General features: G+C 42.6%; 1 protein-coding gene across 7 annotated transcripts in view; it reads right to left on the bottom strand.

Moving 5' to 3' along the window:
• The window catches only part of Sept11 (septin 11), an 85,574-nt gene that overhangs the window by 35,483 nt on the left and 24,455 nt on the right, over positions 1 to 25,636 (bottom strand). For all 7 annotated transcript variants that reach the window (XR_001234733.1, XR_001234734.1, XM_013516165.1 and 4 more), the window contains exon 2: positions 6,381 to 6,495. Coding sequence is in view for 5 of the 7 variants with exons in the window: in XM_013516165.1 (XP_013371619.1) it covers positions 6,381 to 6,495 (115 nt within the window). In the remaining 2 variants the exon portion in view is untranslated. The remainder of the gene's footprint in view (positions 1 to 6,380; positions 6,496 to 25,636) is intronic.

Below are 25,636 nucleotides of genomic sequence, written 5' to 3'. Positions count from 1 at the left end.
TCTGCCTATACACATGATTGGTAGAGCAGTTGAAGAATCACTCGTGAAGTGCTACCCATGACTTCTGTTTTCGCTGCTGCTACCAACAGTGGTGACCATGACATCCAAATCACCAAGGAAAGTGGTCCTACTCTCTTCATTCCACTCTCAACCTGATTTCATCTACACACTTTGAGGTAGCCATGGGAAAACAAAACAAACAAACCCACCACCAGAAAAACTGCATTATTACCCAAGAGGTAACTGCAGATGAGGTTCAACATGCTGTGCTCTCATTGCCACCTGGCTACTTAGGCAAGCAAGGCATTGTGCATGACAGCCTGTGGGCGCCTCTGGAGCCTAGATCTTACTTGGGGGGAAGCCAGGTAATCAGCACGCCCCAGTTGTGATCTGTCATTCCTCACACACTCGCCTCTGATGAACCAAGCTTTGGCACAAGAACACCACGCTGTATGAGGGACGTAAAGGAAAAGCCTGTGCTTCCACCCATCATGCTGACTTGCAGCTGCCCCAGCCTAGCCACTGTATCACCATATATCTCTTTTCTAAAATTCCACCACAGAAACTCCTCTAGATGTGCTTTCTGGAGTAAATACTTCTGGTTTTATTTACAGATACTATAAATCTGTCACATTTTAAAATTCTAACTTGTGTGTGGCATATAATATGTGCTCACTAAATGATCTGTTGAATGGATGAATGGATTCCCTCCACACTGACTACCAAGCTGAGTGACAAATGTATTGCCTCATAAATTACTACAGGCAGCCTAATGGTAGAGTTTGACCTCTGACTCTACCCTTAGCTTCACCTTATTTTCTGGGGTCAAGTTTATCTTCCTTCATTTTATCCTGTAAGTTGCTTCACAATCTTTCCTGGAAAAAGAAGACAGGTTTAATATGTTTAAAATGTGATTGGAGAATCTCACAATTTATGTTGACAGTATAGCCTCAGTTAAAATAACCTTAGACTGTGTTTTCAAGTCCTCTTTTCTCACCCCTGCAAAAAATTAAGCCTGGATTGTTTTTTAATGTATTTTTCAAAATGAATTACTAACTTACTTTGGTTCTCCTAGCATTAAACAGGTTCCTCTCCAAAAACAGGAATATATAGTATCTTACTTCTATATGTTCATGAAGAACTGATAGATCAATGCTAGATCTCAGTGCACCTAGATCAATGCAGCTTCTCAGTGTCATTTCAGAAGATGAATGAGAAAGATAGCAAAAGACTGAAAGCTAAATTCTAATTTAGATTTTTGAGTAAAACATAGAAAGCTTTATTAAAACTGATGTACAGTTTGGAAGGTGACAATGTGTCGTGAGCAAGATGGAGGCTAGGGAACTGCTACCTCCAGGGTGTTCTATTAGCCAAGTAGGCATTTGAATTCTCTTCCTGTGCAAGTACAAACTATTCCTCCTTCTCTCTTCTTCATTTATCCCCTGGACTCGACAGAGAGGCATTCTGATAGCAGACACTGAGTGCAGTATCTCTGAAACAGACTGAAGTTCACGCCAAGATCAGTTCCTGCCTTGGTGTCTTCCTCTGCTTTTAGGCTCTTGCCACAAAACAAAAACAGGCTCTTTAGCTGTTGTGATTTTTAAAAACCCTTTGTGGGAAAGTATTGCTCTTTTTCAAACCTCAATTCCCCCTCCTACTTATCACATGAAAATAAACTAATGCCATCACATCACACACATGCACACTGTGACAAGCAGGAAAGAAACCACCAGGGGTACATGAAGTCAAACATGACACCAACTCCTCTATGTGGCTGTCCAAATGTTTTGATCAACCAAAACACTTTTTTATAGACTCCTAAGAAATCAATGATTGATAGTGGACATGTTTTCTTACATAGCTATTTTGCTGTAAAATATTTGTGGAAAATGGCTTTAATTGGTTCTACCCTCTGAAGATCAGTTAATGCTGACACCTCTATTTCCCAAGGAACTGCTGCTAGCTCTAACCACAGGGCTCTGTATTAACCCATTTTCCATTACTACAATGAAATGCCTGAGGATGGGTAACTTTATGAAGATGAGAGTATTCAGCTCACAGTTCTGGAGGTTCAGGGCATGGCCAACATCCGCTCGACTCAGGAGGATTTCCTGGTGAACGGATCACGGTGGTAGCTGCACACACAGGAGAGAGACTACTCAGCCTGACTGTTGCTGCTCTTATGGCTGTACTGGGGTTGAACCCAGCAGCTACCACAGGCTCTACAAGCACTCTACTACTGAGCTATGTCCCCAGCCCCTTTTATTTTCTGAGAAAGGGTCTTTCTTGCTAAGTTTCCTGGGGTGGCACTGAACTTAAGCTCTTCCTGCCTCCACCTCCCAAGTAGCTAGAACTACAAGCATGTAGTACCTTGCCTGCCTCTAAACTTGTTCTTTCATCACAACTCTTACTACAGAACAGACTCAGGGGATCCATAAAAACTACTTTAATCCCTCTTGAGACTGTTACCCCGATGAACTGCGAACCTCACATTTGAAGGTTCCACAATCTCTCAATACTGCCACACTGAAGACCAAGCTCCCAGCACATGAACTCTTGCGAGGCCAGTCAAACCATACCCAAACCATAGCAGGTGCCAACTGATTATTTAAAAGAACACAAAAAGTTAACTACAAGGGCATGCAAGGGTATCCTGGACTTACTGTGGAGTGAAAAAGACCAAAAAAGTAAGGAGCGTGAGCGCATTTGTGTAAAAGCAAAACAAAAAAGCATCTATGGAATCATGAGAACTGTTTTTATCTGTCCAGGGTGTGTCTGGCCAATGCCCAACCCCTTTCTGACAAGGTGTCATTCCTATGGGGAGCCTCTTGTGTTTTGGAGTAGATGGGCCTTTCCTCCCAGCCAGGGTGGACCTGTGGCCCCTCCTGGTGAGCTACAGAAATCCTGTGGTGTTCAGTGAGATGTCTCAGAATGGCTTGTTCCCCCTCGGATTTGCTAAACTGGTAACTACTGGTGGGAGGGAAAAGCCCAGAGGTGAGGCCCAGGAGAAGCAACCAGACCCAAGAACCAGGCACAGTGCCTTGACAGCTCTCTGACCCTTGGATCCAGTTCGTAATTCCCTAACTCAATACATTATCTTCTGACTGAGTGTTGGGCAGAGGGGGAGAGAGAAAGTCTTAACTGAGTTTAAATTGGAATGGTGCAATTTTCTGAAAATTTTCAAAACACAAGAACAAAATGCAAGTGTGGTAGTACATGCCTATAATCCCAGCACTCTGGGAGGCTAAGGCAGGAGGATCACAAGTTTAAGTCTAAATGGGGCAAATCAGCAAGATCATGTCTCAAAAATTTTAAAAAAGGGCTGGAGCTGGAGCTCAGCATAAAACTCCTCAGTTCAAAAAAACTACAGGCAGAGAGATACTGTGTAGCTGGTTTTGAGGAAGGGGGAAAGAGCCACGAGCCAAGAACTGCAGGCAGCTACAGAATCTGGAAAAACCGCAGGATTATGTTCTCCCTGGAAGGTCCTAAAAGGGACTGGGCCCAGCACAAACACATCGACATCTACTACACAGCTGGAAGACAACAGGCTGGCATGACAGCCAGTCACTGAAGCAGTCTACTACGGACCGAGGCGGTGCTCCCAGAAGGATCCCAACGTCATCTCTGTGGAACAGGATGGGAGTGGGAGATGAAAATTGTAAACGTAAGGATATATTATGTTAATCACTTGGAAAAGCTAGTCTTAAATATACTGAAGAAGGCAAGCAGGACATGTAAGAATCACGGCTTGTTGTCATCCACCCAGGAGGCCAGGACAGGGGCTGCTCTACAGACCCAGCAGGGTGACCCTTTGCTGGCCTGTGAGGAGTCCCCACCACACCAGACTGCTAACACAGGGGGCTGCATCCCACCCAGGCACCCTGGGGACCAGTGCAACACCACACCCACAGCACCCACAGCAGGCCATCCACTGCTGTACAAGGGCCAAGCAGCTCTCAGGTAGGCTCTTGAAACTGCTCTTGGAGACGGGGCTGAGGAGGCCAGGAAAAGAAGCCAGAATAGTAACTGGCCTAGATTACAATTAGCGTGCTTTCAATAGAAAGCCAACAAATTGCCAACAAATTGCTATGCTAGTGAAGAGCTGCCTGCTCTGCAGTGAGCATGTAGAGAGACTGCTGAATTGTAAGAGGTTTTCATGCAGGGGGAAGGGAAAGCTCCTCTCTAGTCATTTTCTTACCCAGTGCTTAAGACACAACACCAGAGTACGCCTGTCCGGCCTGCCAGCCGAAGCAACTCTCTACATGACAGGCTTTCACAGCACCCAGGGCACACCAGCCTATGTGTGATAAATCCCACAAGAAGCTTCTGATAGTGGCGCACGCCTGTAATCCTACGCAGGAGGCTGCAACAGGAGAATCTAAAGTTCAAGGCCAGTACGAGCAGCTTACTGAGACCACCTCAAAATAAGTCTTAAAAAGCTCTGGGGACATAGCTCAGTGGCAGAATACTTACTTAACACATGCAAGGCCCTGGGTTCAATTCCCAGCACTGCCAAAAACCAAAACCAAAGTTAGAAAAGTTATTTTAAAAAAGAAACATCTGTTTCCCTCAAATGCCCCTATTAACAAGTAAGCCACGGTGCTTCTCGCACTGAATACACACCCTTTCTAAATTCAATGCACATAGGGGCTGGGGATTTAGCTCAGCAGCATAGCACCTGCCTGGCAAGTGCAAGGTCATGAGTTCGATTCCCGGTACCAGAAAAAAAAAACCAAAAAAAAAAAAAAAAGAAAGAAAAAATAAATAAATAAATTCAATGCACAAGAAGTCTAATACATTCTTCCAAGTTTGTTTATTTTTTTTTTTCCTGAGACAAGAGTCTCACTATGTAGTTCAGGCTGGACTTCAGTTCACTATGTAAGCGTAGGCTGGCCTTGAAATCACAGCAAGCTTCCTGCCTAAGCTTCCTGCCTCAGCCTCCCGAGTGCTGAGATTACAGGTGTGCGCCACCATGCCTGGCACACACTCTTCTAAGTTTAGAGGGAGGGAGGTCCACTTGGCCACCTACAGAATTGCTTTGGTCTGTTATGCAAAGGACTACAGTGACAAAACAACACAGCCCAAAATACTTCATTGCTCTTTGGCTTGGTTACTGTCACATGTGACAGGGTAAAAAAGCAGCTATTACCTGCTCCAAGAACATTTCTTCTCTAAACTAATAGATGATTATATTTTAATTTTCTTCTTTTCCTACATCTTTTAAACCTTCTTCTTAGTTATTCATTCATTCACTTATTTATTTTCTTTTTGAGACAAGATCTCGCTATGCAGTTCAGGATGGCCTTAAGCTTACTTTGTAGCCCAGACTGGTCTTGAACTGAGGCACAATCCTCCTGCCTCAGCTTCCCAAGTGCTGGGATTATAGGCTTGTGCCACCATGTCCAGCTTTTCTTAGTTTAAAAAATGATATAGTTACAGAGAGAAAGAAAAATCCTAAGGCAAGAGGCCTAAGCCAAAGTATAAAATACAAGGCATATGAATAAAACATACTGAGGATGTAAGTCAGATCTCTTTGGACTTTCCCATGTGTCAACCAGGAATAAACTGCAATCAATTTTAGATTCAAATTTAAGGACAGAAGGCTAATTTGATAAGTGAGGCAGAAAATTTATTTCACATATTAACCAGAATTTTAGATTGACTTCTGCCCTAAAAGCAACTAAGTTTTAAAATGGTAAATGTATTAAAGTAGTTAAGAGAGCTGGGCACAGTGGCATATGTCTGTAATTCCAGTCGCTCAGGACACTGAGGCAAGGAGGAGCCAAATTTGAGGCCTGCCTGGGCAACTTAGTGAGACTCCATTTCAAAATAAAAATTAAAAGGCTGGAGATGCAGCTCATATTAAGTGTTCCTTGCTTTGATCCCTTGTACCAAAAAAAGGGAGGGAGGCAGCAGGAAGCTAGAGCAGTGTTGGATTTCGCTTACTATAGATAATGTATCTTTAGAAAGACTTCAGCACAGGTTACTATGGTACTAGAATCAGAAACCCTAGGATCAGATTCTTAAAAGAACTTTGAATATTTTCACTATAGGCATGGCAGTTCCTTCTTTCAACTTCCTGTACCTACTTGGTCTCCCTGTCTACTAAAAATTACAATAAATGTTTTAGTAACAATATTAAACTGGCCAGCTGCTTGACCATGTGACAGAAATAAAAATAACTTGAATATCACAAACCATACATATACCCAAATGTACCTCTCAATCTTTACAACGGTGTGACATAAGAACAGCAAGTATTATTGCCTTGCTTTACTGAAGAAATAAAGGAGTGAAAGTGCCACTTTTCTGGAAGCTTGCCCCTCTCCAGCACCAAAGGGTCAGAGGTCTCTCGGGACAGTAGGTGATGAACCACTTACCAACACACAGGATGTTGAAACAGAATCCTTGAGACGTAGACTTGTTGACCAGCTGGTCAGGCAGACTGTCAAATCCAACATGGCCAGAAAGGGACAAGTTTCGAAGTTCTTCACTCTGGAATTGCAGAGGAGAAATGTCTGAGAGGCTGTGAACAATACTTTCTCCATCCTGTCCCTCTCTCATGCCCAGAAAGAAGATCCCTTTATGCCTGAATGCTTCTTGGCTTCCTCACAGAGATGCTGTCAGCTCCAAAGCCACATTCTCACTACAAAACCAGTCTCTCTTCCAGAAAGACCACCTCCTAAGGGCTTCATCCTAGTTTTCCAATCCCAGGAAATAGGAGCTTCTAAAAGTAGATATTTCAGATATGCAGTAAGTGACATAAAAACTCCAAACATTTTGATGATTTCCATCATTCATTCACAACTTCCACTTTATTTTTAACTTACCGTTAAATATTCTTCTAAATGCATAAAGGAGCTTTGTTTGTGACAGGGATTTCAACTAAGGCAATGTTGTAACAACCATAATGGGATGTATCTAAATCTTTTCAGCATCAAACTAGCTCAGTCTCCTGCACTTAGAGAAGAAGCCCAAAGTGGCTCTCCCGCTTCTGTTCTCACACAGGCTGTGCCCCAACAGGACCTCTTAGAACATGAGCACAGAGACTGGGTAAGGCAACTAGCAGATGTTTGGAAAGACGGGTGCTGTCACTGTTTGGCTGAGATAATGCTGACTGCTTCCGCACTCTGAGTGCCTCTCATGGATATTAAAGGTAATCTGTGAATGTTCTCTTTCCTGGGAAACAGGGCTTATCCAGGGTCTTTAGATCACAATACCTTGGTTATGGTTCACAATTCCAGACGGAGATATTGAAAGTCTTTTCCCTGAAGATAAGATTCCTAATGCTCTGGCTATGTTACCAATGAGCTTCATGTTCAAAATACCGAAGCTTGAGTGAGCCTCACAGTGCCAATTTTTAAAGAAAATGCTTTGTGTGGAATCATTTAGTCAATAATTCTAAAGACTAGTTTTCATTATCCTTCTATTTTTACATTGTATAACTGTAACAGTGATTTCTTTTAATACTCAAAGACTGAAGTTCTATTTTCAAATTTCTATGGTTACTATATAGGTACAGAAACGTGGCTCCATTACTGTAGTAACTTTAATGGCTTATTAATAGTCCGTACTAGCTGTAAAATTCTGATTCTGTGAAATACAACTGAAACCCACCAACACTGCTTGAGTACCATGGTGGCAGCTGTGGATCTGAGTTCAAGAGAATAGAGAACAGATGTCAGATCCATGAATAGTTTCCTTGAAACCTGCCAGCAGCAACCAGAGACTCAAGAGCAGGCACTTATCCTTGAACGCGGCAGCAGGTGCAACCCATCACACAGCCTCGGGGGCAGCCCGGGAGGTCTCCCAGCAGCACTGGGCTTTAGCCAGCCCAGACAGTACCTGCCTCTTCCTCTTCAGACACCTTAAGGGTTCAGACAGCAGGTATTTTTAGGGTGTTTACCACATCCGGCAAGACTTGGGGGAGGATCTGAAATGAGTCCCAGGTTATATTTAGAACTGTTTCCATCACAGCTGCATGATGGTGGCAAGCGTCAGGCCCGGGGAAACCATCAGCCCAGCTCTCACTTCTGCCGCTGCACAGGCCTGAGCAGCCTGCTATGCATGAAAGGAGCCCGGACACGGGAAGCAGCATCTCACATTCCCTCGCCTCACCATCACAACGATTCCTTTCATTCCTGCAGGGGTGGTTACTGCTGTGGATTCTGGCTTCTTGGGTTTCTAGATACCAGATATCCACATGAGCCAACCCTCGGAAAGAATCAGAGTTTGTAATTATAGCTCTCATCCCAGAATCCAAAGCTCTGCCATCTCATATTCTCACCGTTTTCCAAAACACGAGAAGCCACCCACACACCCACAGAGTGTATTTATACCCATTGAAAACCACATGCAAAAATGAAGGGTTATAAAACATTTTGCTCTTAGAATTTTTGAAATTTAAAATTGCGTCTTTAGTGTCTCTGTCTTCTAAATTTGTGGTATAAAATATGTAGATTTTATAATGCACTTCTTCAATTTCAAAGTCTGAGCTTCATTCTCTGTACAAGATTCCATGGGAGCGTGGCTGCCCATCAGTGTGGTGGGCAAAAAGGAAATAGGAGCTTCTCCTCTGTGGCCTCAGCACCAGAAAGCCTGAGGTAAAGGCTGAGGGGCTCTGAGCAACTCACCTGTGACTCACACACCAGCAGAACTGAAGTCCTACAGCCAGCACTTCATGGCTTCTGCCCTAAACGTCACTATGGAATGCAAGGTCTCTTTTGAGTCCATAGACCAGTTTCAAGTAACTGCATATATTCTTATATAACCCACATTACCACACATGGAAGTAATCCCCCCAATTTTACCTCAGATATTCAACTATTTAGTTCTCTAGGCAACAGGGGGGTTCTCTTCAGTTTTCTTAACTGTACCATAAGGTGATGTTCACAAAACTGAATCACAGCCTTCCACCCCAAACCCACCTTTCTCCAGAACCTCCTCATTCAGTTAAAGGTACTCACCTATGCTTGAGGCCATACCCTTGGTTCCAACAATCCCAAGTCTTATTACTTCTACATCCCCTTCTTCTTCATGCTGAGTAACTCAACAGCTCCCAGCTGGTCTCCCTGCCTGACCCCATCCATCTCTGGCCCTTCCTCTCTCTGCCTTGCCGCCAACGGGAATTTGGTACTTAGAGGCTCCCAACCCAAACTCCTTGGCCTGCTACCTCAGGGCTTCAATGGGCTGAGAATCTAAATATTCACTGGACTGGGTGCCTCACTTCTACCCAGGGAGAATGTGACCCTGCAGTTACACTGGACACACCTGGGTGTCTTCCCACCAGAATACTGTAGTGACTCATCATTTCTTCCTACCTGGAAGGGACTCATATGCAGTATTTATACATCCAAACCTCGCAAACCCCACTGACATATTACTTTCAAAACCATCTCTATTACAAAATCTCAGGAAAAATTTCAGCAAACATTCCCCTTGCCCATAAAAGTACAACCCTGATTGAAAAAAGGTGGCTTGAGGTATCCGGTATTCTATGATCATAATAACAGCTAACATTTATTGACCATTTCCAAGGTTCCCAAAAATCCTTAAACATAAATGAACTAATGCATTTCTCTTGATAATTATATGACATAACTGTGACTAACTATACAACCTAACTTATAAATGAGAACACGGAAGCACTGAAGGTTAGCAACTTGCCCAGGTCAGTTAGCAAGCTGAGGAGCTGAAATCTGAACGCGGGAGGCCAGAGTCTTTGCCCTTACTTTCTCAGTGATCTAGGATTTTGCCAGGCAGCCCTAGAAACTGCAATGCATTCAAATGCTATAAAAACCCAGTATGTTCACATAGAAAGAAAAAACACTCTACAGCCACAATTTTTCTGGCAATCACAAAGGTTGGAAATTGAGAATCAGAATTGACAAGGTAATGCCAAGTATATTTGCACTAGTCCTGGCAATGCCAAGACCAGACTATTTTGCAGCTATGGTGTACAGAGCCTCTAATGTAAGGCTTGGTTTTAATCATTTTCAAAGCAAAAGTGCCCACATGAAGCCACTAAGTAACTGTAAGACCTTCACTGATTTAGGCCTCCATTTGCTAATCTATCTGTTGAAGATTTATTAGATGATTGCTATAGCCCACTCCATCTTGAAAATGGTTATGATTAAATTCAGTGATATAAAATAGCCCATCTTTAACTTGACTACTTCTAAAATATGACTACTTCTAAAATAGCCCATCTCTAACTTGACTAATTTTTCTTTTAGAACCTCTCTTGAATACAGTTATTTGTTCATTCAGAAATACTACCCAAAGCACTAAAATATCTTCTTTCTGTTATTCACTAATAAACTCTGTTGCTAGCCCTAAGAACTGTACAATGTGGCAGTAGAAATTAGCCATATGTTATGGTTTGTGTCTGTGTGTCCCCCCAAAGCCTTATGCGGTCATGGGGCAGGCTTTTAGAGATCCATTGATTATGGGTGTGAGAGCTACACCCGCCCTGGGATGGATAGTCTGCATATGTAAGGGAGAGGAAGAGGCTGCTTGCGGCCATTCCTCCCTTTCAGTGGTTGTTGCTTTTGCTGTGTTCTGCCTCCATGAGCTGTAGCCCTCTGCCGTGTGCCACTCTGCCTTGTAACCTGCAAAGTATGGACTAAAACCTCCACAAACTGTAAGCAAAATAAACCTTTCCTTCCTTAATTTTGGGCATCAAGTATTTTGTCCCAGCAATGAGAGAAAAGTAACCAAGACACCATACTAACATTTAGTAACATTACCAAACACAAAAGTCATAAATATTGTCACTTTCATTGTAGAGAATTCACTTTTGGCCACTGAAATGAAGGGGCACCTGAGTTCCCCACATCTACCAAGCAAAACAAAAGCACAGGTGGCAGAAGCCTTCTAGATAAATGCTATCTGTGCCCAAAAGGTCACTTTAACATAAAAATATACACTGAAATTCATAATTGCCAAGTTTTTCAAAAATGCCCAGCTGACTTCATTATCGAGATAATTATAGAACAACTTATATAAGAATGTGTGCCAACACCTACATTCTGAGTGCTGCTATAAAGTATGCTCCACAATTCCAAATCTTGCTTAGCCAGAGAAGGACAGCTGAAGGCTTGGATTCTGATAGCCATGGTTTCGAACCTCAGCTCCGCTTACCCCTCCACCCCCGTTCTGTCACCAATTAAAATGAAGCACTTGGCAGGGTTGCATTTAATGGGTCCTCAGGAAAGCTGGGTTTTCTTTCCCTAAATTAGGTGGGAGGAAAAGATAAATATAATTTTGAAGTCTGAAGTGAAACAGGAGTTCTGTTATTGCTGCTAGGCATTCCAGGAGAAGCTGCTGATGGAAGCTCCTGGATTAAATGAGAAATTAAAATCACAAAGGGAAGAGCAAAGAGAACAAAAAAAAGGAGATAGTTTTGTTCTAACATGAAGAAAATGTCCCTTCAAATAGGAAACTCACTTATAAAGCTGGAGGAGAAAAAAAAAAAAAAATCACAGAAAAAAATTTCTGCCTCCAAAATCAGCAATTTGGCAACATCAACATCCTCTGTGGCTAGAAACCATTCTGGATTCTCCATCTTCTCTTTTGCTTCTATTTTAATCCTGTCCAGACTCCTGAAATTAACGAACTGGATGTGCAACATGGATTCTATTCTCCACACTCAAGTGACATTCTTTTACTTTTAGAATTGAAGCGCTTCAGTACTTGATGAGGTTAGGTAGCCTGTAGCTCCTGATCCTCACTAGCAAATGCGAAGCAGGACAGTATGTTACCAAGGTGATGTTTTGTTACTTTAAAACAAAATTATGTTTTGATTTGAAAGCAAGATAATTCTTACATTTAAAGTCAAAATTACAAAATAAAATAAAATAAAATAAAGTCAAAATTACAATTTAAGTTTAAAAACAAGTCTCCCTTCTAAATTTGTTTCTTAAATTTTAATTCATGAGATAACTTCTCTTATGCATTCAGCTAAGATAGCCTGAGATTTTTGTTTTAAAAAAGTGATGAAGACTTTTTTCTCAAAGCCTCCATTTATGGATAATACTGCTATTTATCATAGGCTAGCATGGGTCCTTGTTTTAGTGATTATGGGAAGCAAACTAAAGCAACAACACAAGCTTACAGGAAAAAGCTTCAACTGGAAAGAGAAAACGGTAAGGGACTTTTATTAAGGAAGGGACAGAGATAACGCCAGCCCTTGAAAAAGAGAAATTATGAAAAGAGTGGACGCATCCACAGCTAGAGTCCTCAGCGGGCACATTCCAATGCAGACTAGACTGGCCCTTTCCCAAAAGAATGAAGGCCAATTTCATGGGGGTGCTATCATGCTGCACCCCATTAGCCCAGTCCTGGTTCCATAACTCTGGAGGAAACTTCATGGCTTGAGGGGCAACTAGGTACCCATGACATGACTATCTCTGCTTGGGGCAGTGCCAGTCATGTGAGGCTCTACTGGACTCCAAAGTGACACTAGGTTTAGGGCAAAGGAGACTGTGGATGTGGCTGAGTGTCTCTGGAAGCCTCTCATTCTTGCATCCTCACAAAGATGAGGAGACAGGCTGGATAAATTTAGGGGTAATAAACCTTGTTTTGCCAACTTTTTAGACATACATTCCCTAAATTATTAACCTGCCTGTATCACAGCAGAAAAGGACTTGTCCCCAGAGTTTTATAAAATCAAGGTCAAGTTTTGAGAACAAACGCATCTATAGGCAAGTGAAGAGATGCTTTTAAATCCCTGACTCATTCATATGAAAACACAAATCATGCTTTATTTAATAAGCAACAAGTTAAGGATCCAAGCATCTCCAAGGACCTGTGTCCCTACAGTGGTCTGTGCCATACTGATTCAAGACACTGAATGCTGTGGGTTATGTTTTCTTGTCTGTAAAGTGAGAAGATTTAAACAAATGACCTCTAAGCAAAGTCTCTGGTTCTAATGTTAATTGTAAGTTTTTTTGAGTCTGGAATCAGAGATGCACAAATGTGAATTTATTATTTTGCTTAGGGACCGTCAATACAGAGAAAAAAAATCCTGGTAGTGAATTTTCTCTTGCTATATTAAGATGGTTCATTTGAAGGGTCAATTTTTAAATGGCCAATGAATTGAGTTTCTATCACGTATCCTGGGAAACTCCAAATCTAATGGAAATCTATGTGTGTACCTCCAGGTTTTCTACTCAAACATTTCATTCTGCTTTGTTTTTCTACAATAATTGTTTATTAGTTGAAAAGTTGAAAATATATACCTATTCTTTTACAAGTGCCTTACTTAAAAGCAGTTTTTTCTTTGGCTGTCTCTGATTTAAGGTTTTTGATTTATAACCTCAACAGAAAACCAAGAAATAACTCTTCTGTGTAGGTCAGTCATCCGTCCTCAAAAGGAAATGGGTGTCTTTATTCATACTTTCATTCATTCAACAAGTATTTATCAACATGTACTAGATCAAAGCCTAAATCCTGAAGACATTGGTCAAAAGACACAGCATTCCTAATTCGTGGAGCACAATAGTCTAGTGGGATATCAATATCAAGCAAATACTACTCAAATAGTCACAAGTGTGTAAGATATGTATTATGTGTTACCGTGTGGTATATACTGTGGCAAGTGCAAAGGACAGGATGGTGAAACAAGAAAGCATACCTAAATCATGGAGTCACAGTATAGTTGACGGTGCCTAGATAATCGAATAATCACAGATGGCCGGGTGCAGCAGGGATGCCTATAATAGAGCTCAGTGGTAGAGGGTCCCAGGTTCTATCCCCAGTACTGCCAAAAATGAACACACACCCAACTATTCAAGGAACGCTATGTAACCTTGCAACTCACTGATTTCTAGGTCTTCAAGTGATTTCACTAGCCAATCTCATGTCGGTCCATGCATTGATGGACATTAATTTAATCCTATATACACCTGATGTGTAGTTTTCATGTACTGAGATAAAAACAAATCATCATCCGTGAGCAGCTCCTCTACCTTGCCAAAGGAGATAGAAACAACTAAGACTCATATGGTAAGACGACAGACACCCATCCAATTTAAACAGAGCTAAGAGGGAACCACAGGGCAGTAGAAGAAAAGAGAAGCATAGGACACATTCCCTTTGCTGTCTCTTCTTCATGAAAAGGATGCCCACAAAGAGGTGCACATCCCTTCTCATCTTGGTTAGTATCTTCATTGAGTCTGTCTCGGTAATATATATGCCACCCACACAAGGAGAGACAAAGAGATCACACCGTTCTCATCTGAAATCCATCTCTAACTGCAAGCCACTTCCCAGTATCTGGAGAAATTCAGGCTCATCAACTGTGTAAGAAGTAAGTTTTACCCAAGGGCCTTAAGGGATCATTGCTGTAAATATACACTCTTATCAGAGTACAATCCGGAGTACTGAATTGGATTCATATTTTCTCTTAAAGAAACAAAGATTGGTGGGAAAATGAGAGATGCCTTTTGTTCCCAAGCAAGAGGGAAAACACTGGAATGTAAAGTATCAACCCAAACCACAACTATGAAGCCTGCATGGGGATATTTCCAAGGCTAAGCACTGCTGGGGTAACTTTCATAATATAAAATGTCTCAAGCATCTCATTACCACCGAGGGTCACATTCTTTCAGGATGATTTAGACAACATTTGCTACTCCTCTTGTCATCTATACCATGAAATACCAAGGCTGGAGCCAAGAAAACCCCTAAGGAAATTGTCTCACACAAACAGCAGAACAATGAGAGCCAGAGAAAAGAGAAAAATGGATAGGAGGAAAATCTTATGTTACGACGAGGAGAAGACAATTCCACACAGCCCAGCTAGAAGCTGGGACAGAGAAAAGGGAGTGCTGGAGGCCAGCTTTCAGATCACAAGCCAGGGAGATGAGCTCTGCATGCCAAACCTTCACGGGCACCCCAAAGCACCACCAAATCACCAGAAAAGCATTTGATTAGTACTGAGTAATTACCTGACTCCATATGCTCTTGTTAAGTAATTTTCTCCAAAAGACAAGGCATTCCTAATTCGAGGAGCACAGTAGTCTAGTGGGTCAAGCAGGTATTAACATAGTCGCAAGTGTGTAAGACACATCTTACGTGTTACTGTGTGCTACATACATGGTAAATGCGAAGGACAGATGGTGAGGCAAGAAAGCAACCCTAAGTCATAGTTGCAAGAAAGCAACCCTAAGTCAGTATAGTTGATGGCGCCCAGATAATCGAATAATCACAGATGGTAAGACACAGGGGGATGCCTGTAACAGAGCTCAGTTCCAAAGAAGGAACCAATTTTGCTTTTCTAAACCCCTGCAAAAAGAATGCAGTGTAAGGGCTTTCTTTTGGGATGGCAGGATTACAAGAAAATTTTATTTCCACTTAAATTTCTATAAATTTGAATTGTTACAAAAAAAAAATCCCTTTGCTGGGTGTGGTGGTGCACACCTGTAATCCTAGCACTTGGGAGACTGAGGCAGGAGGATCACTGCAAGTTCGAGGCCAGCCTGGGCTGCAAAGTGAGCTCAAGGCCAGCCTGAACTGCATAGCAAGACCCTGTCTCAAAAAGACAGGAAAAAAAAAAATCCCTTCTACTTTTATAACAGAAGACAAAATGTATTTTAAAGTAGGAAATGTTAATAACAATAATAAATGCTAAACATCTATTTTAAAGCTGAGCATGGTGGCGCATGCCTGTAATCCCAGCACCTGGGAGGCTGAGGCAGGAATTTTGCCATGAGTTCAAGGCCTGCCTGTGCTACATAGTGAGTTCAGGCCAGCCTAAACTACATAGCAAGATCCTGTCTCAAAAACATCTATTTTAGGGAGGTAAGTCTTCAGTTTTTATTGCAGCTAATAGGAGGGAGATAGAGTAAGAAACCAGTGATTTTTTTTTGGGTACCAGGAATTGAACGCAGGATCTTGTGCTAGCCAGGCAGGTGCTTGTGCCACTGAGCTATAATCCCAGCCCAACAGTACTTAATTTTTTTAAACAAAATCTAACCGTGGAAATAATGAAGGTCAGCAGAAAAGCAGAACACAGTGCTACCTCAGTTCACAAACTTAATTCTTTCCATGATTCTGGTTGCAAACCAAATTGGACGCGAACTAAATCAAATTTCTCCATAAGGTCAACAGTGAACCTAACCACTGAATTTGACTCAGCTGACAAGTGATGGGTATTTCTGCCATCATTTAGTCGTGCGATGTACAGTAAATCACTTAGCCTCAGTTTTGTCAACTTTAAAATAAGTATCACAGGATGATTGCAAGAATTAATTAACATACTTCTTTACCCTCAACCTGTTTTACACAATTTTCTTGGTGATCTCAACCTGGCCTGTGACACTGGTCACCAACCACATGCTAACAGCTCCCTGCCCCTGGGCGCTCTGTTTATCCATGGCCCAGACATCTCTAAACTAGCACATCCTCTGTGGAGCTCATTTGTCCACCACTCTATTCAGATCTGTCCTTTCTCTCATTTTCTCATGCCAATGGCAACATCTACTTCTCAGAGAGGCCCTTAGAGTAATACCTCTTAGTATGCACTTGATAAATCCACACAGGTATTGGCCTCCACCCTCTCACAAAAGAAAACAGTCCTCTGTTGTATCATCTCCCCGCAACTCTAACAGGGAAGACTTCCGAGAGTTGTCAGTTCTCACTTCTAACATTTACAGCCCCCACACCACACACATTTTAGCCAGAACTTTTCCCACCCTGTCATCCTCCTAACATAACTGCAGCCCACCTTACCAGCTGGTTTCTATTTCTACACCCTGAAACCCAAAGGCTTAGGGACGCCCTTTCCCTAGCCCTGCCTTACTAGATGTGGTGTTTCTCCAAGCTTTGTGCTGTTGACTTTTCTTATGCACTGGGCCAGACAGATGGGAGACAGAGGCTCAGGAGCACCCAGGGTGTGGCCCACCCTTCTTCCACTACACATGTAGATGATTCACATCAGTCATTGGTGAGTCCTGCACAAGAAGGCTGAAAACCCATAGCTGCCTAAGTTTTCCTTTTGCCTGTGTCCCCATCTCCTTTCTGCCTTCTCCACATCCTACTTTAGGAAACAGTTAAGCGACCACATTGCCTCAGAGACCCGGCTGGTTTGTCTGTGACTAGAGTTTCACCTTCATTCCAACAGAAATTAGACTTCTCACACATTAATGAAGAAAGAACTGTTGAAAAGCAGGTCCCAAAAATGGGTATTTGAGGTGAACAGAGTCCAGGCTGCCGCTTGCAGTCTAGGGGTGGGGGAAACTGTCATTAAACAGCCCACCCGCAAATAACCACTAAGTGTGACAACCCAAAAACCCTACAGAGTGGGAGTACTTTCTCCTTACAGATAGAATGTGTCTGTGAAAGTCTGTGTAAACTCTAGAGGTTCCATCCAGCTGGATTCCAAGAATTAACAATAACAAAAAAGACATTTTCTTATGTTCCCAAAGAGCACAGTCTGTGTTGCAGCCCAAGTAACTAATGTCCAGAAGAGCCTTGCAAAGCAACAAAGTGCTGACCAGCAGAAAGCTTACAGCCAGGAATGACAAAGGCCACATGTACATTCCAGGGATGCTTACGAATTTTACAGTACTCAGAGGGAGACAGGGTGGGCGGGAAGCAACGTGACAAACAGACAAGAAGTATTTATAAAGGCACAGTTAGATCAGAGACAGATGCCACAGCTGTTCCCAACCCCCACCCCACCACAGAGAGCAGTGGAAGCCTCTCCTAGGCAGCTGCTGAGGCAAGCTAGTGTGCAAAACCTAGGGGTCCCAAATCCTTTCAAAAGGAGGGTCGCAAATAACACAGCATCATTAAGATCTGTCAGCTCTCTATAGAACAGAAAACCTCCCAGCTGTCTCAGTTCTTCATCTAGGTCATTTTTGTCCCTCCTGCCCTGCCCTACCATAGCTCTATCTTTCAGACAAGTTTTTCCAAAACAGTGATGACTAAAAAGATCAAGGAATAACGTTAAGAAGCCCAAGTCAGCTGAAGTCCCCCATTTTTCATGTACCACTGTAGTCATCATACTCACACACCCATTCCTCAGCACTTTCTGAGAAATGCTGTAACTTAGTTCACATATTTCTATTCACTAATTGTGGTAATCAGCAAATAATGAAATTTGGATGGGGTGCTTCCTTCCCTGTGCCACATCTCTATCCATGAATTTAAATTAGTCCCTTCCTTTGTGAAAGACATTGTTTACTTCTGTTCCTTTCTGAAAAGGGAGAAGATTTACAGCTACTATAATGATCACATAATGGTAGTGTCTAAGAGAGAAGAAAAAAACCCAAGTCACCTCTAAAGCAGTCCTGAACAAAAAGCAACAGGGCTGTGGCCCAATCATAACCTAACACTTCCTCTTCTCAAGTCACATTCCAGGTAAGTCAAGCTGACCTGGAATACCTCTGAGTGCAGTCAGACACTTCCAGCTCCTGACAGTTGAGGACATATACCTGAAATTACCAAAGCCACAGTAAATATGGTCTTAGGAAAAAACATGATTAACCCATTTGCCAAACATCACCAAACAATTATGGTCCAAATACTCAGGTCTTCTGAGACTTTTACTTGTCTTTACCTCAGCCATGGACAAAACACTATTAGGACAGAATAGAAGTTGTTCACATAAATTTGAAACACTGGTTTCCTATTGCTGTGTAACATGTTATCACAGGCTTAGTGGCCTGAAACAACACTCATTGCTAGCTCTCATTTCACAAGTCACACTTCACAGACCTGGGTGTGGCAGGTCTGGGTCCTATGCCCAGGCTAACGCCAGGCTGAGGTCAAGGCTGAGCAGGCTGCACTCACCTAGAGGCTCTGTGGAAAGTCCACACGTATACTCCTTTTGGACCTGCCACAGCTCCTTGTAGCTGTAGCAAAGGGCCTCCTCTCTGCTATCTGTCCAAGTTTCAGAAGGTCACCAATAGCTTCACCTGTGTGGCCACTTCCATCTTCAAAGCCAGCAATAGAAAGCTGCCATGTTGCTCTCCCATTTGGAATCTCCTTCCTCAGAAGTCGTAGTCCTTGTGAGAGACGCAGGTGGGTCCTGGCCACTCAAGATAACCTTCATTTCTAAAAGGGATCCACACTATAACTGAGCTTGCTTACCGGGGTGGCCATACACGGCCGGGCACAAGCTCTGGGGATATGCACAGCACGTGTACCAGGCAGCTGGGAGGGGGCATCCCAGATGTCTGCCTACCAGGATGTGCACGACCACAACCTTCCAATTTCTCTTGGGGAACTCTGGGGTAGTGTATAATAATCAATATTAGCATAACACAACTAAGTTTCCAAGAGGGAAAAGTCAGAGATCAGTAAAAAGCACACTAAACTCGACTCTCTCAGGTTACCAACAGCATTTCTCCTTTCTTTTTTATATGAATTTGGAAAGGGTAGATAACCACTAACTGCAGTTTCTAAGTCCTTTGAGGAAGTCTTCTAATACTGAGAGTAAACTCAATACTGAGAGTAAACTTTGCAAGCAGGTACTGAGTATGTAACAAGAATTCTAGGAAGCCAGTTGTGGTAGTGCAGGTCTGTAATCCTAGCACTCTGGGAGGCTGAGGCAAGATTAGAAATTTCAGTTCAGCCTGTACAACTGAGTAAGACTCTCCCTCAAAAGAAAAGTTACAGGGGTGGGGATGTAGCTCAGTGTGAAGGCCCTGGGTCCAATCTCCAGTAGCAAAAGAAATCTAGAAAATGCAAAGATTCTTAACGAATTTTAGTCTTACCAAGGAGAAAAGCCACTGAGATAAAAAAGATGACATCAAAATGTTTCATGATGAAACACTGCAAAGGTTACAGGATTAGACAGTGGAGGTTAACAGGGGAAAGAGCAAAAATGGAAAAGTTTCCTTAAAGTAGGTCAGAAATAATCTGGTTCCTGGTGAGGTGGGAAAAGACTTGGATGAATGCAGAAAAAGTATGAGGATGGGAAGAGAGAGATAAACTGAATCTGTCTAAGACGGCACCAGGAAAAGGAGGTCGAAGAGCATGGAAACCAAGGAACTGGAAATATTGAGAAACAATGAAGAGTAGAGGCTATAAGATTTTATCTGGTTCACATTTCAGTTTACTAGAAATATGTTTTAAGCATAATATTATGAAGACATATAGATGCATAAACACTTACGGCCCAGGATCTGTCACTGTGTGTTCACATATCAAGTGGGGGAGGAATTTAGAAATAATCACTGAGCAGCCACATTTTGAAAGATTTTTCTGTTTCCTATCACCCAGTACACTTATGAATGGATCTCCCACCAAACCAGCAGAACAAGGGAGCTTGAGTATAGAGTTGCTTTCTAGCCAAGGTTTTAACTAAGATTACCAGGCAGGGCAACGGTCCAAATGATAAGCTAGATGCAAGATTCCTTTGAGCATTTTTTAAAAACTGCATATCTCAGAGAACCTAATATATTAACTCCATTACTTACAAATACAATCCTGCCATTCTAATCAAGATGAAGTTTTCTCATTCTTTCTTACTCTGGTCTCCTTCTTAAGACATAAGACCAGCTAACTACTACAAAATAAACACTCCTTTGGGCAGAAGAGACAACTCTCTACCTTACCAAGATTACCTGCATATCATGGGAACACATCCAGCTTCAGAGAAAGATGGCTAAGGAGTTTTCACAGACATATTGGTGTGCTTAGGAAAGCAGACCCAGAAGGCTATATTACAACTCTCAAAGTATCCTATTGATGGATGATTTCAGCTGCTGGCTTTCTTGTCCTGACCAGCTAATGCAAAACAAACCTTTTAAACACTGCCTGCTCACAAGAATGTTCCCAAAGTCTCTCCACCCTCTCCACTGTCTCTGTTAACAGGTCTGAATAATCAAGTAGGGCCAAGCTAACATGGGGAAAACTCTACTGCATAGGCCAATGCTATAAAATCCCATCAACTCTCAGAAATAAGTGCTCACATATACGCACTAGCAGAAGTTCTGTTTTCACATGCACTACCACAGAGCACAAGAGGGCTGGGACAACCCAGAAACCTCACAGAGATGAGGTTCAGCTCCACTTTGAGGCTCTAGATTAACAGACTGAGTTGAGGGCCACAGGAATGAGAACGCGTTTTTGAGTCTATAGCATGCTCACAAGGAAGCCTGAAAGATTATCACTGGGCAAGAGATCCTTGCTATATAATTCATATATTCTGTAGGAAGGAGAAACTGAGAAAGTTAGACGAGACCCAAGATAAAAGATGAGAATTAGCAAAAGTCTTAGGCACTGATCCAGGTAGCTGCCATTAAATTCTTCCAAAGGTGAATGAATGGTTCATCAGAATAATTATTATCAAAGTAGTGAAAATGAGACACAAGCATGCAGAAATAAGTGATAATTACACTGGCAAAAATAAGAACTACTTTGGTCATCGGAACTTGAGAAAAATCCAAGCCTCAAATCCCTCCTGACATAGAGAGGGTCAAATCATGCGTGTTACTATAATAATGGCTACACAGAGTTAAACCCCTTTTACCACAATTGCACCAAATGCACATACTTGGGTAGTGATTCCGTTGGGTGGGTTTAGCTCAGGGTGGCAGCTACAACCACTGATGTAAGAAATAAGGCTTGGCAGTCAGGCCCCAGGACTGCCCCTCAGCCCAGCTTCCTACCCACTCTGCAACCAGACACTAAGACCCCAGCAAACAGTGCAGAGCCCACAAGATACAGGCACAAATAGTGCAGTATCACTGTAAACCAGGTGTACATGGACAGAGATCTAGGGAAGCTTTATTAGGACTAATAAATTGGGCCACGGACATAGCTCAGTGGCACAGCACCTGCCTGGCAAGTGCAAGGTCATGAGTTCCATTCCCGGTACCAAAAAAAAAAAAAAAAAAAAAAGTACAAGAAATTTAGGACTAATAAATGTACCACATATTTCCCCTCACATTCTGGCACCCGGGTGAAAAAGTTGATGAAAATATTTTAAAAGTATTTGCTTAGAGTTTTCCAAAGGACCTGTATCATAAAAGTTAAAATACTCACAGACAGAAAAAGACAGAATGGGTTCCACCACTTTTGTAACCACAGAAGCACAACAATGTCCTTGATAAATCAACTAGAACAGAACTTTTCACATAAAAAAAGCAGAACAAGTAAGTAAAGTATTAAGCACAGTTAGCAAAAATGAACAAGACACCCTCAGCTCACCACCTGTTCTGCCTGTGTTCCCCAGGGCCTTCCCTCCTACCACTACAGCCATCAGGGAAAAACCACAGTGTTCCAAGCATCTTCCCGGTCCTTCAAAAGATCTTCCCACTTAATCATCCTAACCCTACATATTATTTTACAGATGAGAAAACCAGAGCTCAATTAAATGGCAGGTCAGTGTTCAAATCAGTTTTGCTAGACTCCAACTAAAACTGGACAGCTGGGTACTTGTGAAGCATAGCCACCTTCAGACAGACAGTACCTGTACTCTCACCTAGCCTTAACAGCATGGGCCAGATGGCATCCTCCCCACTGAGGCTTCCCTTCCCTTGGTTCCGCTGCTCTCTGTTCTGCAAACTCCCAGTGGCCCTGGAGCATCAGCATGGCAGCCGGCCGTGCTCTCCTCAGTCCGGCCCCCAAAGTAACGAGGACAAACTCTGCTTACTCATCTTGTCTCAGCTTTACTTTCCACACTATTCCACGTGGCCAGAGTGGTATATCTGAGATGAATGAACACAGCGGCCAGGTTGTCACAAAGCCTATGACCTGACCTGCCTTCTCCAGCCTAAAACAAAGGTCATTGTGCAGCAGCACAGGAAGCAGGAACTTACAGAGGCATTCTGCGGGCACCGAAATGCCCGGCATGTGTTCGTGGAGACGGCAATGTTTGAGGGGGTATACAGGCCCCTTCCAACCCTTCCTTAGCCCCAGTCAGCTGTGGGAAGGGCAGATGTGGGAGCAAAGAGGCCAAACATGACAGGGACACTTGCTTTCAGGAGAGGATTATTCTGCTACAGTTAAATACACAAAGCTCCCATTTTATACATGTATGGCAGGCACTACCCAGGCACTATACATGGATCTCACTTACTTCTTACCATCACCTCTGAGGTGGATGCCATTATTATTCCCATTGAGGTAACTGAAGCTCCAGTAACACTGCCCAGGGTCACAGCAAATAAAGGGCAGGGCCAGGGTTCAAAGCCACACTGCCTCCAAAGTCCTCGCCACCACACAGGAAAGGCCCAGGAGCCTAGGAAAGCTGTTTCTGGTCACCATTCTACAGATCAGAGCAATGAGTGTTTGTGCTGGACACCATGGGACACCCAGCCCCACCCAAGTGCACTGCATATCTTCTGATCTGAAATAGAGAAGAACTCACTTTGTCACAGCATGCAGGCCCTATGCGCCACAGGGAGCCTTATAAGGAAAGTAAAGAAGCTATCGGGTGGGGACAGCAGGAAACAAGAGGAAGACGAGTCTGAGAAAAGACGGCTACACCAACTGCCGGACTGGATTTCTCGTCCTTTGCACATAAAAGAAGCAAAATAAGACACCTCAAGATTATGAAGATTGAAAAGCTCACTTATTCACGTGTTTTCTAAAACTATTAAGTCTCCTTTTCTCACTGTTCTCTAGCAGAGCTTAGGAATCTGTGGCAGAGGAAAAAAAAAAATCAACCAAAGCTTTCATAGAAGAAGCTACAAAAAAAGACAAACAGGATGCAGTGAACCGTCCTGGCTGATTAAAGCCACATGCCTCACACACAGACACCCGCATCACTTCCTCCGCTGCTTCCCACAGACCACTGAGGGGCACACATGCATATGGTTGTCCAGCCAACAAACCTCTTGGTAGTAAGGTCTAGAGAGGAACAAATATTGTTTGCCTGCCTACTATGTGCAAGAAAATAGAGACCCTTTTCAGTGTGCGTTCGTGTGTGTGTGTGTGTGTGTGTGTGTGTGTTTATTTGTGGTACTAGGAGGTTGAAGCCAAGGGCAATCTACCACTGAGCTATATGCCTGCCAGCTCTTTTTATATTTTTGATTTTGAGACAGGGACTCAAACTTAATATCCTCCTGCTTCAGCTTCCCTAAATGCTAGAATTACAGGTGTGAGCTAGTATGCCAAGCTCTGGTGAACCCTTTTATCAACCTGCTTGTTTTTTAAAAGATGCACCTTTTGAGATAAAAGAACACCTTAGAGATTTATTCCCTCATCCTGTCTAAAGGGGCAGGTTAAACATGCACATTACTCAGGCATTTAAAATTAAAGGGAAAAAATTAATTGATTTACCATCAGAACACCATTACCTGCTTCTGAGCTTATACTTAGAAGTAAGTCTTTAAAAGCTAGTAACATTTTTCTTCTTGGTTTTTTGAGACAGGGTCTTGCAATGTATTCCAAGCTGGCCTTCAATTCTCCATGTAGCCTAGGCTGGCCTCAAATTCAAGGCGATCCTCCTGCCTCAGCCTCCCAAGTGCTGAGATTGCAGGTGTGTGCCACCACGCCCTGCGTAACTAGCAAGTAATATTTTTAAGCTCAAGAAACTAACAGTTACGAAGCCTACCTTGCATTAGCAATTTCACCAATGTTATCTCACTTAATAAATATAATATTTACTCAGGCTCCCATCTCTTAAGGTATTTTAATTATACTCACATTCCCTTAAATGCATGTCCCTGAAGCTTGCAATTTGGAACAAATGTTCCAACTACCAGCCACCATGGCACCAACACAAATTGTCTAGTGTGTTGATTTTCTAACAATCCATGAGGTAATTACAAATAGTTTACTCAAGACCTTAAAAATTATATTCACACATCATCTACTAAGGCAGTAATATTTCTATAGTGCAATGCACTTCTATGAGTGCAATGCAAAACATTCTAAAAACCAAACTTTAATAAATTTAAAGAAACATTATTTAGGGGCTGGGGATTTAGCTTAGCGGCAAAAGCGCCTGCCTGGGAAGCGCAAGGTTGTGAGTTCGGTTCCCGGTACCGGAGAAAAACCAAAAAAATAAAAATAAAAAAAATAAATAAAGAAACATTATTTAGTACCATATTTCCTCACTAATAAAAATTAGTAGTTGCTTCTCTCTGAGCCTTTTCCTATGGTCTAAGTTTCTCCCCACAATACTGTACTCATCTCTTTCTACTTTACTGCATAGTACATTGTGCAGGACCTATTTGGACTCACCTACCTCAAAACAAACAAGTACCTTCATACAAAGCGATTTTCACCACTATGGGACACAGCTGGAAGTCCTCAAAGCCCCCCAATCCTAGTTTAGCCAGGACCTGCTTTTTTAAACTCATCATCACCATCATCATCACAACGGGTGTGTGTGTTGCTGGAAATCAAAGTCAGCCAGTGCCTCCTTGGATGATATCACCTCTCTGGCCTGCAGCTACATCATCTATAATACAGATGGGAAGACAACGGTCACTGAGCAAGGGTACGTAAAGCACCTCTAGTTCTTACATGATAGGATTCGATGAGAATTAGAACCTACATTAGAGTAGCTATCAGACTTAAAGAGATCTCATGATTCTGGCCCCATAGTTGAGCTTGACAGTCTTTGCTTCTGTTTATTTTCAACAACAATGAAGGAATCACAAACCTCAGAGGTTACAGTAATACAAGTACCAAGCCAGGTGTGTTAACACACACCTGTAATCCCAGCACT

The sequence above is a fragment of the Chinchilla lanigera genome, unplaced genomic scaffold (genome assembly GCF_000276665.1).
Source record: "Chinchilla lanigera isolate Chin_1 unplaced genomic scaffold, ChiLan1.0 scaffold00032, whole genome shotgun sequence".
Classification (NCBI taxonomy): domain Eukaryota; kingdom Metazoa; phylum Chordata; class Mammalia; order Rodentia; family Chinchillidae; genus Chinchilla; species Chinchilla lanigera.
Note: the sequence above shows the minus strand (reverse complement) of the source record. Positions and strands in the feature narration are given on the sequence as shown.